This window comes from Leptosomus discolor, chromosome 4, assembly GCF_034619465.1.
Source record: "Leptosomus discolor isolate bLepDis1 chromosome 4, bLepDis1.hap2, whole genome shotgun sequence".
Classification (NCBI taxonomy): Eukaryota; Metazoa; Chordata; class Aves; order Leptosomiformes; family Leptosomidae; genus Leptosomus; species Leptosomus discolor.
Window position 1 is genome coordinate 19459716 of NC_141394.1, and position 14117 is coordinate 19473832.

The following is a 14117-nucleotide window of genomic DNA, read 5'->3' on the forward strand; positions in this document are numbered from 1 at the left end:
GCTGCAGGAGCCTTTCCTCTCGCCTCTGGGCAATGCGCCGTGGCCGTGGCTTCGGCCGGGAGCAGCAGGGTGACGAAGGTCCAGGGAGTGTTAAAGGCCGTAATGTGCAAAAACTCATAACGTGTGCCAAACTCGGACTTTCCCATCGCACACTTTCTTGTTGCAACAGATGTAAGATTTCAGGTGGACTTGGGTGTAAGCGTGTTTTTCCATGGTAGCAGACTAATCTTGAGACTTTAAAACAAACACTCTTTGTACAGCTCTCCGAGTCAGATTTAAATCTCATTCCTTTCTTCTGGTGTTCACTTTAAGGTACATAACTTGGATGATGATTTAAAAATTAGGAAATGTACAAGTGCCAGCCAGCCCTTATCCCAGCTGTTGTTGGGTTTCCCAGTTCAGCTTCCGTACACCGATGTTCTGCTGCCTGCTATTGTGGCCGTTTGTGCTATAGCGTTACTTCCTAGGAACACGCCTTTCCTAGGCACAAACACAAGCCCAGTACAAGGATCGGAGAGACCTCTAACCAAGTTCTCTGAGATGGAGAGGAAAAAAACCTCAAAGCCACAAAAGAAGATGGCATAAAGCTTTCTCTGCTATCACAGTGCACATGCCTGAACTGAGAGCATGGCGAACTGGTAATTGTCACCTTTTCTAGCAGGCCATAACGCACTAATGTTGACATATTTTGGAATAACTGTTTCTTTATTTGCTACCATTGTAAACATCATTCTATTACACAGACATCACAGTTTACATTATTGCTTTTATACTGTGGTAAACAGAAATTTCTATTAGGATGCAGCTATCTAAGCACAGTGTGATAAGAAGAAACTGCCCACAAGCTGTCCTGGGCTGTTTGGGTTTTCTCTTCCCTAGAGGAAGACAATACGTAGACTGGCACACGAAACATCAGCCCAAAGATTGATCACCATTGCACTACAGCAACACAAAACAAGTATGACAGAAAGAAACAACAGGTTACATCTTTACCACGCGTCCACTGGCAGTATTTTCAAGAATACTGACTGCCGAACTCCCACCTAACTGAATACAAACTTCTTCATCACCATAACCCTTGAAACAAGGCTAACCAGTATTTTTTTGTAAAATGTTTGAGTTTTTAAACTAAGATGGAAAATCTGGAAAATGAATCCTTGGGGCTTTGTGTGTGTTTAATTTGTTTGCCTTTTGTTTTATTTCATTTTTCAAAGAGTATAAATCCAAAGCTATTTACCTGAGGTGCTTAAATCAGCCCCTTCTCCTATTGTCCTTTAGGACCAAACGCCCTGTTCTTCACACTGCTGTATCAGGTGACAGAAGCACAACCAGTTTAAAAATATTCTCGGTTTCTTTCTTTCTAAGTAGCACTGTCTTCAAATCGCTTTCCCATCAAGTTGGTTACTTATGAAGCCATGTGTTTACTTATTGAAAGACTAGATTTTACTTTTGCTTGTGTAAACTTCTACTTATCTTCAGATTAATATGTTCATGGAGTGGTACCACGTTTGGAGCATACACTAAACAACAGAAGTGGAGGTAGTTTGTTAAACAGTTGCTACAGGAACAACACCACAAAATTTAGAGAACCACCTTGTTGTCTTCAGTTTTAGATTTTTTTTTTTTTTTTTTCCTAAAATCACTATTGCATATGAGCTTTCACACAGTGAATGCTTTAAAGAGGCAGCAAGTTAGAAAGCTAACAGTACTGGCAAATTCTAATAAGGTAATACATACTTTAAAACATGACAGTTAATAAATAACAACAAGAGAATTTAACAAGGTTTTTAAGATTCTTAGAATAAGCCATGAGCAACAAATTCTGATGTTAAACAAATTGATTATATCAACTTGCAGAAAGGCGGCCTACCTCCATTTTGAATCTTCCGTAACCTCAGGATTGTCACCCTACAACAGTTAGTACAAAATACCACTGACAAGTAAAACATTATTCTTCCCTAAACACAATTTTTCCTTTTTCCATATATTTCCTAGCTACCACCCTAATACAATTAGCCTACCGCTGGTGTAAAACAGGGACACCCAGTTCTAGTCTACACATAGCGAGTGACTCCTAGAGAGAAGGACTGGGCTACTCAATCGTACAAAACTACACGCAAATTCTGTTTACTGGGAAGGTGTGATGGAGCCTAACATAAACGTTCACCTTAACGACTACATGCAAACTAATGCAATCCCATATATCTCGCTCATCTGGTGATGGCTGGGTTTACTTTGTTTCCCTTGTATACTGCCACAGTTTACTCCCAGCTCACACTTTTTGATTTTTTTTTAAAAAAAAAAAAAGCTAATAAAGATGCTTCTCACATCGGGCTCAATCTACATTCTACACTAAAATGTCTTAGGTGTGTGGTAGGAAACCTGAAACTTGATGGTTGGGCTTTAAAAGCCTCAGCCATAGTTGAACAAGGAGCCAAGTGAAAGTTTCAAGGCTGGAAAGACCAGAGCGTAGATTATTTTTGCAACTATTGCCCCCCCAAAAAAGAAAAAGAAAGGTTACAAGCTCTAGCACAGGGGAGCGTTTTAGAGAGATTTAGAGAGACGGCTCAAGCAATTTTGTTTTACTTGCTAGCAAGCAGTAGAATTTCCTGCTGCTGCTAAACAGAGCGGGGTCACTTGTGAAATTCAAAGTCAGTCTCATGTTGCTTGCAAAGGACATCTACAAGCAATAGAAAAGCGATTAGTGAGGGAAGATAAACATGACGGAAGCCGGGCCTAGCAAGTGACAGACAACTGATCTCTCGGCATGGGGAAAGTCTGCTTTCCACTTCCTCGGATTGTAGGAATGCCCGCTGTCTGGGGGTCAGAGAAACAGCTCCGCCGCAGGACCTGAATCCCAGAACATTCGCCGCAGGATCTTGGCTTTTTCAGTGGCGAGAATTACAGGACCCAAGTACCCAGGAGAAGCAAAAGAACGAGCCTTTCTGGGGTCAGTTTTGCATCTGATTAGTCAGTTTAGCTGTTCAGCTTACAAGCCCTGGCATAACTGTAAATACTCTCCCTACCAGCATCTTCACTTTGTTTTGTTTTGTTTTAGTAGAATAGCACCAACCCAACACGGATGAGATGAACCCTCCTCCACCCTGCACATGTTACACTTGGGAATTGTTCAGTTCTCATCTATACTTGAGGTATCATAAAAAGAAAACAGAACTGTGTTACCTCCCACATACGCAGTGTCTGCCCTCTGCAGGAGCTTTCCCACAGGCAAGAGATCACCAGCATTTAAGGGATCAGGAGCAACTGGGTGGGTGCAGTGCCAGAAGCCCCAAGTTACACAATACAGGCTCACAGAATTACTGAGGTGCGAAGCCCCCTCTGGGGATTGCCTAGTCCAACCCCCTGCCCCAAGCAGGGTCACCTAAAGGAGGCTTCTTAGGACCACGTCCATTTGGGGTTTCATTATCTCCAAGGAAACGTAGTACTACATATTAGAATAATAAATTTAATACTTATGTAGTGTCACATCACTCATTACAAAAAGGGGTTTGTTTTTTTTCTTCTCATGTTCAACATTGGTATTCTTCAGGAATCTCTTCAGGATTAGTGATTGACTAGAAGTTAACTGATTTACCTGAGATGATTTTTAAAAAAAAAAAAAAAGAAGAGAGGGGGCACAAAAGCTTCTATTAGCCTAGAAAGTTTGTGCCGCCGTGTGCTATTCAGGTATACACTGAATGAGACCCAAATAACTCGAGCTTCTAAGGCTGTGATCTGGTTACAGAATCAAAATAAACCACTAATTGAATAAAGCAGAAGGCACTTAGTTAATAGTAGGTTTTAGAAAACAAAGTCTGGTCATACCAAATCTGTTTAAAGTTGCTTTAAGCAAAAATTAGTCACAATATAGATATGGAGTCCTATTGACTAGATTGTCTGAGGATGCCAAGATTAAGGAACATGTCGCAGTTGCCTCCCTTCCATGGAAAATACACCTTTGTAAGAAACTTGTACTCAGGTGTGAACTTATTTTCACATAATAGGGACTGCAGCTGCAATAAAGGTTTTTAATGAGTGAACTTTATAAAAGGCCTAAGCTAACTCTCCTGTACTTCCCACTGAGAACACTTCATTAGCTGCTAAAAGAACACGCTGACAACAAAGTCAAGCAGCCTCAGCAGCTGAAGACAGATTAGAAAGAATTGAAAATCCTTACAGTAGGAATAGTTTTAGAAGGAGTAGCTTTAGTCTGAGGATCTGATCCTCACACTGATGACTTGTGGTTCTTTTTGTTTGCAAACTAAGCTTTTTCCAAGCATAGGAATTTGCTGGTAGATTTCCATAGATAAAAAAACTTCCTTAGCCAGAAGTAATTTCTAGTAACTGTGTCAGTGTGTTGATGGATTAAGCCTCTTCTCCAAAATCATAAGCAACTAACACATCCCCTTCGTGGACCTCTTCATTACAGAGAAATTTAACACTGATGAGGGAATGATCCAACTACATTTACAGAACAAGAACACCAAAAGTCTAAAACATGAGTAATTTCAACTAAAAGAAGTTTTTAAAAGACAATTAACAGTCAAACCTATTCACAGAAAACACGATGCGGCATCAACGCCCGCTTCACGTTCCTGCACCAACAAGTATAAAAGAAATCGTGAAAGCAAGTGATCCAGAGGCTCTTGAGAGTTGCGGGTTGGTTTTTGTGTTGGGCTGTGGGTTGCTTTTGTTCTGTGGTGGGGTTTTTTGTTTTTTGTTTGTTTTTTTTTTTAAAAAAAAAAAAAAAAGCTGTCCTTTGGAGAATAGCATATAAAGACCTGTAAACAGAAGTTGATTGTCCAAGCTTTCTTAACTGAATTTTGATTTTTTTTTTTTAAATGTAAAAAAAAAAAGTTCTATTGTTAAACAGTTTTTGGTGAAACATGCAAACTTCCATCCAAATGCATAATTCCATTTTTGATGCAGATCCTCATAGACTGCAGAGGAGTTAAGGTTTCTTTGTATTTTGTAAGGTTAGTATCACATTACAATCCAGCAGAAGTCCCTTAATTTTTTCATGGAATTTCTCTCTGTACTGGTTGAAGTGCATAATGCTTTCTGGTTCTTCTTCAAACCAGAACTTGTCAAACTCATAAACCAGATAACCTGTGAAGAAAATAAAATACAGATCTGCGAAAATGACCTCCACAGTTTCTGCCTTGATCTAGCTAGACCTAGAATGATCCTTTAGACTCTATTCAATCCCTTAAAATAGGGACTGTCCCATCCTGGTCAACAGCAAGCTTTTGGACACTGTAGCAATGAACAAAAAAAAAATCTGCAAATATTGAGTTTTCAGACTGCAGTCGCTAATATATAGGAAAGCCACGCAAATCTGCCCCTTGAAGGTACATTTCTGTAGCACAATGTTTAAGCATCAGGTGTGTTTCCAATACCCGATCCAGAAGATAAACAGCTTGCTCTGGCTAATGAGAAGAGTGGAAACCCACCTCAGAAAATCAGAACACGATGCCATAGGCCTCCCCCCGGCAGTCTGTACCAAAGAAGCTACAGATACTTACAGTAAAACTGATGGAAGTGCTCCATCTGCGGGAATCCAGGGACCATGTTGTACAGATGAGACTTTAAAGCACCATTCTTAAGTAAGCTGTATGCCATTTCTGTCAGATTGATTCCAACTATTGCATAAGAATATCTGCAACACCGATCATAGGTCAGGTTTTACCTTATGAATCAAAGGACTTCAAAGGTTCCCTGAAACAGCCTGCATTAGGGGAACTGTAAGGGTCAATTCTTCCTGTGATGCTTGTTGCCAAGCTGACTCCAGCCTACAGACCACTCTTCCCATTCCCTAGCGCATCCAACCATGTTAAAGTTATTTAAAAACGATAGTATCCTGTACAATAAATATGGGAAATGCCTCCCTTAGGCAATAATGAGATGGTAAGGCTAATCAACATTGACCTCAATTTGCTCATTTGAAATCATTAAATCTGCTGGAATATTAGAAATTGGACATCAAAAATGCGGAGATTCCAAAAGGACTGTCAAAACAGTGTTTCTGGGGGAAGGGAAAAAAAAAAGGATTAATCTGTGTCAGTGATGGGGGCATTTAATTGAGCTAAATGTCTCAGATATCCTATTCGTGACCTAGTGGCACAAGGTAATGTTGGTCACAAATGAAGTCACGAAAGCCCCCTATTCTGGGTTGGTGACTGAGTTGGGAACTAGATGGCTCAGATACACACAGGTTTACCAGCTTTCCTCTGTGTCATCTGACTGGTTTTAGAGTATATTTCCCTGTAAAATGAGCTAAATGTTTTCATTTGCAAAGTTTTCAAAAATTAACAGTTGAAAACCAACAGTTCTGTTGAACAACACCACACCTATTTGTACATACTTATTACAGAACAGAAACCTAGCAAAAAAAGGGACCTTGAGATAATCTGTACCATCCCAACACAGGATCAGTAAGAAGGTGAAGAATAACTATGCATTTCTAAATGTAATCCAAGCCTGTTACAAATAAAGCTGACTCTGATGTTCACTGTGTTAACCAAAGCCAGTAACTTGCCCAATTTTTTCTCCCAACCAGTCTTATTCTGGATGGAAAAAAAAAAAAAAAAGCTGCTGCACATAGTTCCCAGCCTGAAATTGATTTCTGTGTTCGGTTTCTCACGCCTTTCTACTTTGGCCTTTTTTTCATCCTTTAATGGAAAAACACACAAATATTTTCCTCTTTATTTTCAGGACATGTACTTGGCAGCTTCACATGAGCTCTTACACAGGACAAGCCAGAAAAAGTCATATAGTGACTTACCCGAGCGTTGGGTGATTTGAATGAGAAAGGATCTGCCGAGCTTCGTCGGTGTAATGCTTACTAAAATACCTGTCAGTGTGAAACAGGATCTTCCATTATTTTTTTTTTAAGTTCATAAAAAAAAATGTGTTCAATATCAAAATGTGCAGATTTACACTAAAGCTGAATACTACTCTGTACTGAAAAACAGCACAAAATGAAAACCGAGAAAAAGGTAGCAAATTAAATTATATTCAACATCAACTAATACAGTTAAAAAAAAGTCATTGTGATCTGAACATCAAATATGAAGTTTACCCAAGTCCACAAATTAGCTTAGCAAAATTATGCAAACCTGTTTATTTTCATTACAGTAATTAATTCAAGAATTTTAAAAGCTTTTGACAAGTTACTTTCTAAGTTATAATCTATCAAATCTACCATACGACAATAAAAAAAATGAGATGTCTTGGGCAACTTTCTGTTCCTCCCCTCACTTGTTGGCTCTACCCAACCACACGTTTACACAGAGCTGTTAGAAATGCTGACTTAATTCAGAAAGTACTAGTTTTCACCGTACAGAAGCCACCATTTCTATTTGCTTCTCTTCAGTCTTTATTAGAAATCGCACTAACTAGAGAAAATACAGAGATGCTGAAAGTTAGTTACAACAGAAGTTAAATACTGCTTTTTACTTACACCAGATTCACTAACCCCAGCAGGCCCATTCCTCTGAAGTCTGTTTTGGGGTCATCACCTTGGAAGCCAATGTCACACCACTGCTTGGTGATTCTGGCCTTCAGATTCTCATGAGGCATCAGTAAATTCCAAAGCTGCACAAATATGCTTCCAGTTACGCACAGCTGCTACAGCGTTCCAAGTCACGCCCTTCAGAACACCCGCTGCCGCGCGCACGCGCCAGAACCCATTTGCCAAGGAGCAGGACACCATCTGCACACGCCGCTCTTCTCGGTGGGCGGCCACCGGGAGTCACACTACAACGGCTTATATCAGCAGTTATGAAAATGATTACATTTAACATTAAATGCGACAATTCCCCTTCACGGACAAAGCCACTGCACCAATACTAAAGAAGCAGAAGTTAATTTACGCATCATTTTCTGACAGGACGGCTATAAGCTGAAATACAAATTCCCAGTGACTGCTTACGTAACTCGTCAACGTTGGGACTGGCATAGCTTGCACGAGATGCTAAGAAAGTGGCAAGCTCATAGATTTGCACAGTAGAAGCTATTTTAAAAAGCCTCGAGCAGCATTACAGAATTTGTCTGCTATTATTTATTGTTACCTAAAATACATCACTGATGGTTTTCCTCTTCCAGCATTAAACTCTCCTCTTTGACATTGACTGGGATGCAGTAATAAGAAAACACCAGTGTCTTTTTTTATTTAGTAATTATTGGTTTACAAAGTTAGACATGTGCACAAGGTTAAGTCTCTTTTTAGTCATGATCCCCCAGTGACCCCTTACAAAATTATTTTGCTAGCTATGTGTTGTTATGTCCGATTTCACACAACATAATCCCAGTGCAAGTAACTGTAATTTACTAATTACTTTTGCTTCGATGTTGTATTTTAATGTGTCACTTCTATAATGGCTCAGCAGTGGGAAAGAGCTTTAAATAGGCCAGCTGGTAAGAACACTACCAATAAATTAAGTTCATTCAAGCTGTTGGACTTGGAGAGGAAAAACCAAATAAACAGCTTTTGTATTTAAAAGATTATTTTCACCTCAATTAACTTTTCCTCGTGTTCTTCGTTATCCGAATCATATGGGACCTTCCTCAGATTTTCCACATTCAAATAAAGCTTTTTATAACCCGATATCTGCAGTAAGGATATATGCAGGTTTGTCTTAAACCTGAAATAATAACAAAACATCACACAGATGCTATTAGAGGGGTCATTAGCCATAAATTCTTGCTTGAACTACCAGATAAGACCTTTCTTACGTTAACGCAATGTAAACACTAGAATTAGGAAGTGCTTTATGTTTATCTTCCAAACTACAGCATCCTGGTTAAGGGTACTGCTATATGGATCTTGTTTCTACCTGAAAACAACTCTAGCCGATTCCAGTGCTGGGCAGTCAGGCCCCATTCACTTAAGTTACGGAAGAAGAAACTAATTTCGCTAAAATCTGTGACGACACAAGAAAACTCCGTATGTCATCCTGACCCCTGTACCTTCACCCACCCTCAAACTTTTTCTAAGCCTTCAAGTGAAACTTTGTCAGAAATACAGCTTCAAAGAAGCGTTTCATTAAACTTTAACATTTTGACTATTCACAATTTTTCCTCTCAATCGTGCATAATTCCGCAGACGAATGCGAACATTGGTCGGGCATCACTATACTCTCTCAGATACATCTGAGCAATTACACAGTTGATGCAATCAACCTACGCAATACTCATGTTACTTAGAAATAAGGAGTGACAGGAGGGACTTGCAAGATAGGGATGCAGTTACCCCAAATCCGTGTCAATTAAAACTTCGTGATTTTTTTTTCTAGAACTGAAAAGGACATAACCATACCTTATTTTCTGATGTCATTCTAAAGATTTGTGCTGAACGGCCTAAATATTATATCAGATTAAGCAACTGCGAGAACACACCCAGAAGTCAGAATTATCTGCCATGAAGAACTTATGTTCGGGTTCCAAACGTACCCTGTATCCTTCTGTTCAATCTTCTTTTCTTTCATTACGTCTCTGACACATTTCTCCACTTCAGCTTCCTCAACGTGTACGGCATTTCTTAAAACCTAGGAAGTTAACATAGTGCAAGACTTCAGGAGGAACGCAGAAATCTGTCACCTACTTTATTCTTATTTCTCACCTTCTGTCCACCTGCCATGCATGTATTCTTTACTATAAAAGAAGTCAACTTGTTGCAAAAGTCCACAGTAAATGGGCTCAAATCGCACATAAAAGATCTGCAATAATTCCATAAAAGCATAGTTTGTAACTTTGTCAGACTGTAAGCAACGTCTACACAGGAGCTCCATAAAGAATAAATAAAAAGCTCGAGAGTTGCTTAGTCTTGGTTCTCATTTGCTTTCAAATGCTGAATTGAAACATGTTCTTCTTAACACAGCTGAAACAAATGCACCTATCGAGGAGCAAAGACTTCAAGAAGGAAATAATATTTCAGAATTGGGAGATGGTGGACTAACAAGGTTGAGGTTTCAATGCTGGGGTGAAACAAACGAACTTAATGTAAGATATTGCTATTCTGCAGCCTTCCAGAGTAAAGGGCAAACACTAGTGACGATAATTATACACTGCCCACCTCAAATCACTTCACAACAATTTAACTTTGTCTTCTAAACTTTTATGGTTCTTTAATACAACTCATGCTAACACCAAGGCAGCTTCATTTCAGTAAAGCAAAAGGTCAACTCTTTCAAAACCGAACGTTACAAGATTTATTATCATTTAGAGATGCTAAAGGACCCACCCACACTGTGCTCTACTGCAACAAAGATGCTTGTGGCAGTTACTAATTCTCTCTCCACTGCAGTGATCAGCTAGAACAGGGAGAACACAGTCATCTCGCTGTCCAAAGAGGAAAAGTTTTGTTCAAGATACACAAATGTGAGGGTTTAAAGCATTAGCTTATGTCTAACTGCTGCAGAACAACTGGAATGAGCTTCAGTTAAATGTCTACCTGCAAACCAGCATTACATTTTTTTTCAAGACACTGTTGTACTCACCACATTTAACTGCTTTATCCATTACCGTTTACCTGCATCTATACCACACTTCTGGTTTCTACAAAAGCAGCAAAAGAGGCTGCTGGGACAGGGGGAACTGACCCTCCCCAAGACAGAAGCTCCATGTAACAACTTGTCTGACTTGCTGCTAAAGAGCAGGTAATCCTTCTGAGAGAGGGAAATGAACATTTGAAGGGACACAGGATTATTTTTGAGAAACCTTGACTAGCACTAGCATACACAACCCAAAATGCTTTTCTCTCCTCTGTTTTTTATTCCTCTACTTTTCTTCACCCTCAAAAAGTATATGCACATGTTCTTTTCTGGGATCTGTCTCTGAAGGAAGGTTTTATTACAGTTTAATGTCTAGTATCTCTTACCTTATTCTTTGATGATTCCAGTGAATGTTCTGCAATACAAAAAAAAAAAAAAGTAGCTGTTAAATTTAACTGAATTGTTGGCAATAGGTGTTCTTGGAGTATTACAAAATCTTGCATCCCTTTTAGACACATAATTCATAAAAAATTACTCAATCTTAAAATCAACAGGTATCAGGCAACTGAAAGCCTTCATTTACTTTTTTTTTTTTTTGTAATCCTGGAGTACAATGTTGGAAATAGACTTGGATTTTTTAAAAAATCTGTCAATTACATGTACAAAAATTTGAAAAGGTGTCAAGACAAAAATATGTCTCTTCACATTTTTCCATTCTTAGAAATGTTCGTGTGTTCATTACTGAAGTACAAGGAAGCAAAGTCACTTCCTCAAGCTATTGTTAAAACGGCAAAAACTATAATTAGTTTCTTAAGTTACTTATTTTAGATCAAACTTCTGCATCAAGCAGAATTGTGCATTTAATCGCTCTTCCTCCCTCCCCAAAAAAAGCCGCGTTCGCGGCTGTTCTGTGTGGCTTGTTTAAGAACAGGAAGGCAAGAACAGAGCGATGGGAAGCCTTACGTGAGGTTTCCGACTGGCTTTTTGACGCCACCTGGAATTACCTGCCCAGGCAGGGAAGCAAACGAGACCTGGCGTTCCGGTTTACCAACCCACACCGCACAGCCGGGAAGAAGGGAAGGGTGAAAGCAGGGGGTGCAGGCTGCATCCCTCGGGACGGGTCCTGGTCCCCAACGCCTGCTTTCCACGCCGTTTCTAAGGCCCCAAAGCAGCCCCCCCCCCGCCCCGCCCCGCCCCGCCCCGGCACCCCGCATTACCTATGCTCAGCGTCCGCTGCGCACCTGCCCTGGAGCCGCCCAAGACCCGCTGCAGCTCGCATTTCCCCGTCACCAGCCTCAGGATCCACTTCAGCCAGAACCGCACGTACTTGCTGTACAGGAACCCCCAGAAGTACACCAGCATCTTCTGCGGGAAGAAAGCCCACCCCCGCCCCGGCGTTAGCAGGAGGGGCGCGCCGGCAGCCCCGGCCGCCTGACCACCCTCCCGCTGCCCCCCGAGGCGGGCTCCCCCTCAGCCCCGCGCCGCCCTCACGAGCCGTTAGCGGCCAGCGCCCCCGCGAGGCCGGGCAGCCGTCGCGCCGCGGGCGGTACCGGCCCACCTGCCCCGGCAGCGCCCAGCGCCCACCCTGGCGGCGACCTAGCGGCGCCCGGCCGCCCCCCGCATCCTCCCGCCGGAAACCGCCTCCCCGACCTGGAAGTGCTCGCGGGGCGGAAGTGCCCGTCCGCAGCGTCGAGCCCCGTCCCGGTGGCCGTTACCGGCCGTCCCGCCCGCTCCTCGTGGGGCGAGTGGCGCTGGGCGCCCGGTTCCGCTCCCTCACCCGGCGGCTCCCCCTGCCCTGCCTCGGCGGGCTGAGGCTGAGGCTCCGGCCCCGCCGGCGCGGCCCGCTCCGGGGCGGAGGCGCGCTGCCTGCCCCGCTGGGAGCGGAGGGAGCCCCGGGCAGGGCGGCCGCTGGCGGGTGCGGCCGCCTTTCCCTCCCAGGCGCGCTTGGCTGCGGGCGGAGGGAGAGCGGGCAGGCGGGCGCTGCTTGGGCCGGCCTGCGCCCTGTGCCAGCGGGCGGCCTAGCGCGGGTGAAGAAGCACCTCCCGCCCTAGGAGCCTGGAGGCTTTGGGTGCCAGTCCGGTGCCGGGGGCGCAGGCCGCGGTGGCAGGCGTGCCTCCCTAGGCAGCGGCGCAGAGGCCCTCAGGCATGCCCTGTGCGGGCCTGCCAGCTGCGACACGCCGCTCTGGCTTCAGGGCTGACCCCAGCGCTAACTGGGGGATCGGCACAAGCAGCCCAGCTCGCACCCAGACCAAAACCCAGTGTGCCGTCTCGCTAGTTAACACCTTCAGCTCGGTGGTGGTGCCTTACAAAATACAGTTGGGGATTGCTGGTGCTTGTTTAAGTGTTTACAAAACTCTGCTCTAAGACCTGTTGCTGCCCTCCGCTGCAGCTGAAGGCAACGCTAATCAGGAAAACGTTAACGATTTTAGTTGGGCTAGGTGCTCTTAAGGAGAGGTGTTCTGCCGTTGCTGAATGGAGGCTCAGCTAAAGTGTTTCACTTAGTTCCAGTCAGTACTTCCATTGTGTTCCAAGTAATGATTGTTTCAGTAAACACGGGCTGAACAATTCCTTTGGGGGCAGCGGAAGGAATTCCTGTTCCTTTAAGTTGTATGCAAAATTTGGAGGGTTGAAAGGGAGCTGACAGACTTGCTTGACCACATTCTGATAGGTTTTTTAATGTGAGGAAACTGAAGTATCTTTTACACAGAATCAAAAGCCACACAGCAGCTCTGGTGGCCTATGTCACACAGAGGATTTCAGGGGGTGGACCAACACATTTGGCATCCTCCCTTTGGATTTTTACGCTCTTAGGGGTGCAGAGTTTCACGGGGGGGTGGTCATCATTGATACATGAATTTCAATTGTTTGGAGATCTGATTCCTACTCTTAAAAACTGTGAGGAGAGATGGTGCATGTTAAGAGGCAGCAGGTGGTAATTTTTTTCAGTGTTACTTCTTAAGTGAACAATCTGACTTTTACAGCATTGGAGTGCTACTGAATGAAAATAAACTAAAAAATATTTCTCTCTATTAAAAAGTATTCTTGCTCGGTGTCAGGATAGCATGATGATTCTGTCACATAACCTACCTAGGTTCAAAGGTAGCCAAAACCCACAAAATATCTTGAAAAAATACAAAGATCCAGTGCCTAAGAACTGATGAGAGAAACTGGAAGAAAGAAATCTGTCTGCATTGCAGGTCCTGGGCAATCTGCAGCTCCCACCTAGCTTGTACGGGAAAGAACTCTGAGCAAAGAAGCCAGATCAGGAAAAAAAAACGGTGGCGCTACACCTGCAATCTGATTGTTGGCAGAGCACTGCTGCTGCGGTATTTAAACCCAGCTGGGCCGGCAGCTTGTTGTCGGGAGAATGCTGGCTTCAGCAGCAGCGGGGTGCTAGGGTTTGGTGTTGGGAGGCGGGGGGGGGGAGTTGTAACAAGACGGAGGAATGGAAGGGTGGTCAAGTCCTCGCTGTCAGTCTTTGTGCCCACGCGTGGATTGCTCTGAGAGCGTTCATTAGGAGCACGAGCTACCGGAATTACTGAGAAAGTCCCGCAGGTGCGTCCTTGAAGTGTGGGTCTGTGCAAACAACACAGAGAAGTCTGTGCCTTGTGAGACTTTTGTTAA

The 14117-nt window shown here is 43.1% G+C and overlaps 1 protein-coding gene across 2 annotated transcripts; it reads right to left on the reverse strand.

The window, feature by feature from the left end:
- Nucleotides 1–4780: 4780 nt before the first annotated feature.
- On the reverse strand, nt 4781–12171 carry ELMOD2 (ELMO domain containing 2). Of its 2 annotated transcripts, none has more exons than XM_086464166.1 (9): nt 12144–12171; nt 11711–11858; nt 10880–10908; nt 9454–9548; nt 8516–8645; nt 7463–7596; nt 6785–6853; nt 5526–5659; nt 4781–5109 (listed from the first exon to the last, which is right to left on the reverse strand). In XM_086464166.1, exons 2-9 carry the CDS (start codon nt 11853–11855, stop codon nt 4952–4954), a joined length of 894 nt encoding a protein of 297 aa, XP_086320292.1. In that variant the 5' UTR covers nt 11856–11858; nt 12144–12171; the 3' UTR covers nt 4781–4951. The 2 variants fall into 2 exon arrangements, with proteins under 2 accessions (XP_086320292.1, XP_086320291.1); XM_086464165.1 differs by lacking the exon at nt 12144–12171 and adding an exon at nt 12078–12111.
- Nucleotides 12172–14117: the final 1946 nt, after the last annotated feature.

Coding starts and splice junctions, on each gene's coding strand:
- ELMOD2 (XM_086464166.1), bottom strand. CDS start 11,855: ATGCTGGTGTACTTCTGGGGGTTCCTGTACAGCAAGTACGTGCGGTTC. Junction 6,854..7,462: donor CTGGGGTTAGTGAATCTGGT/GTAAGTAAAAAG, acceptor TCACACTGACAG/GTATTTTAGTAAGCATTACA. Junction 5,110..5,525: donor GCACTTCCATCAGTTTTACT/GTAAGTATCTGT, acceptor TTTTCTTCACAG/GTTATCTGGTTTATGAGTTT.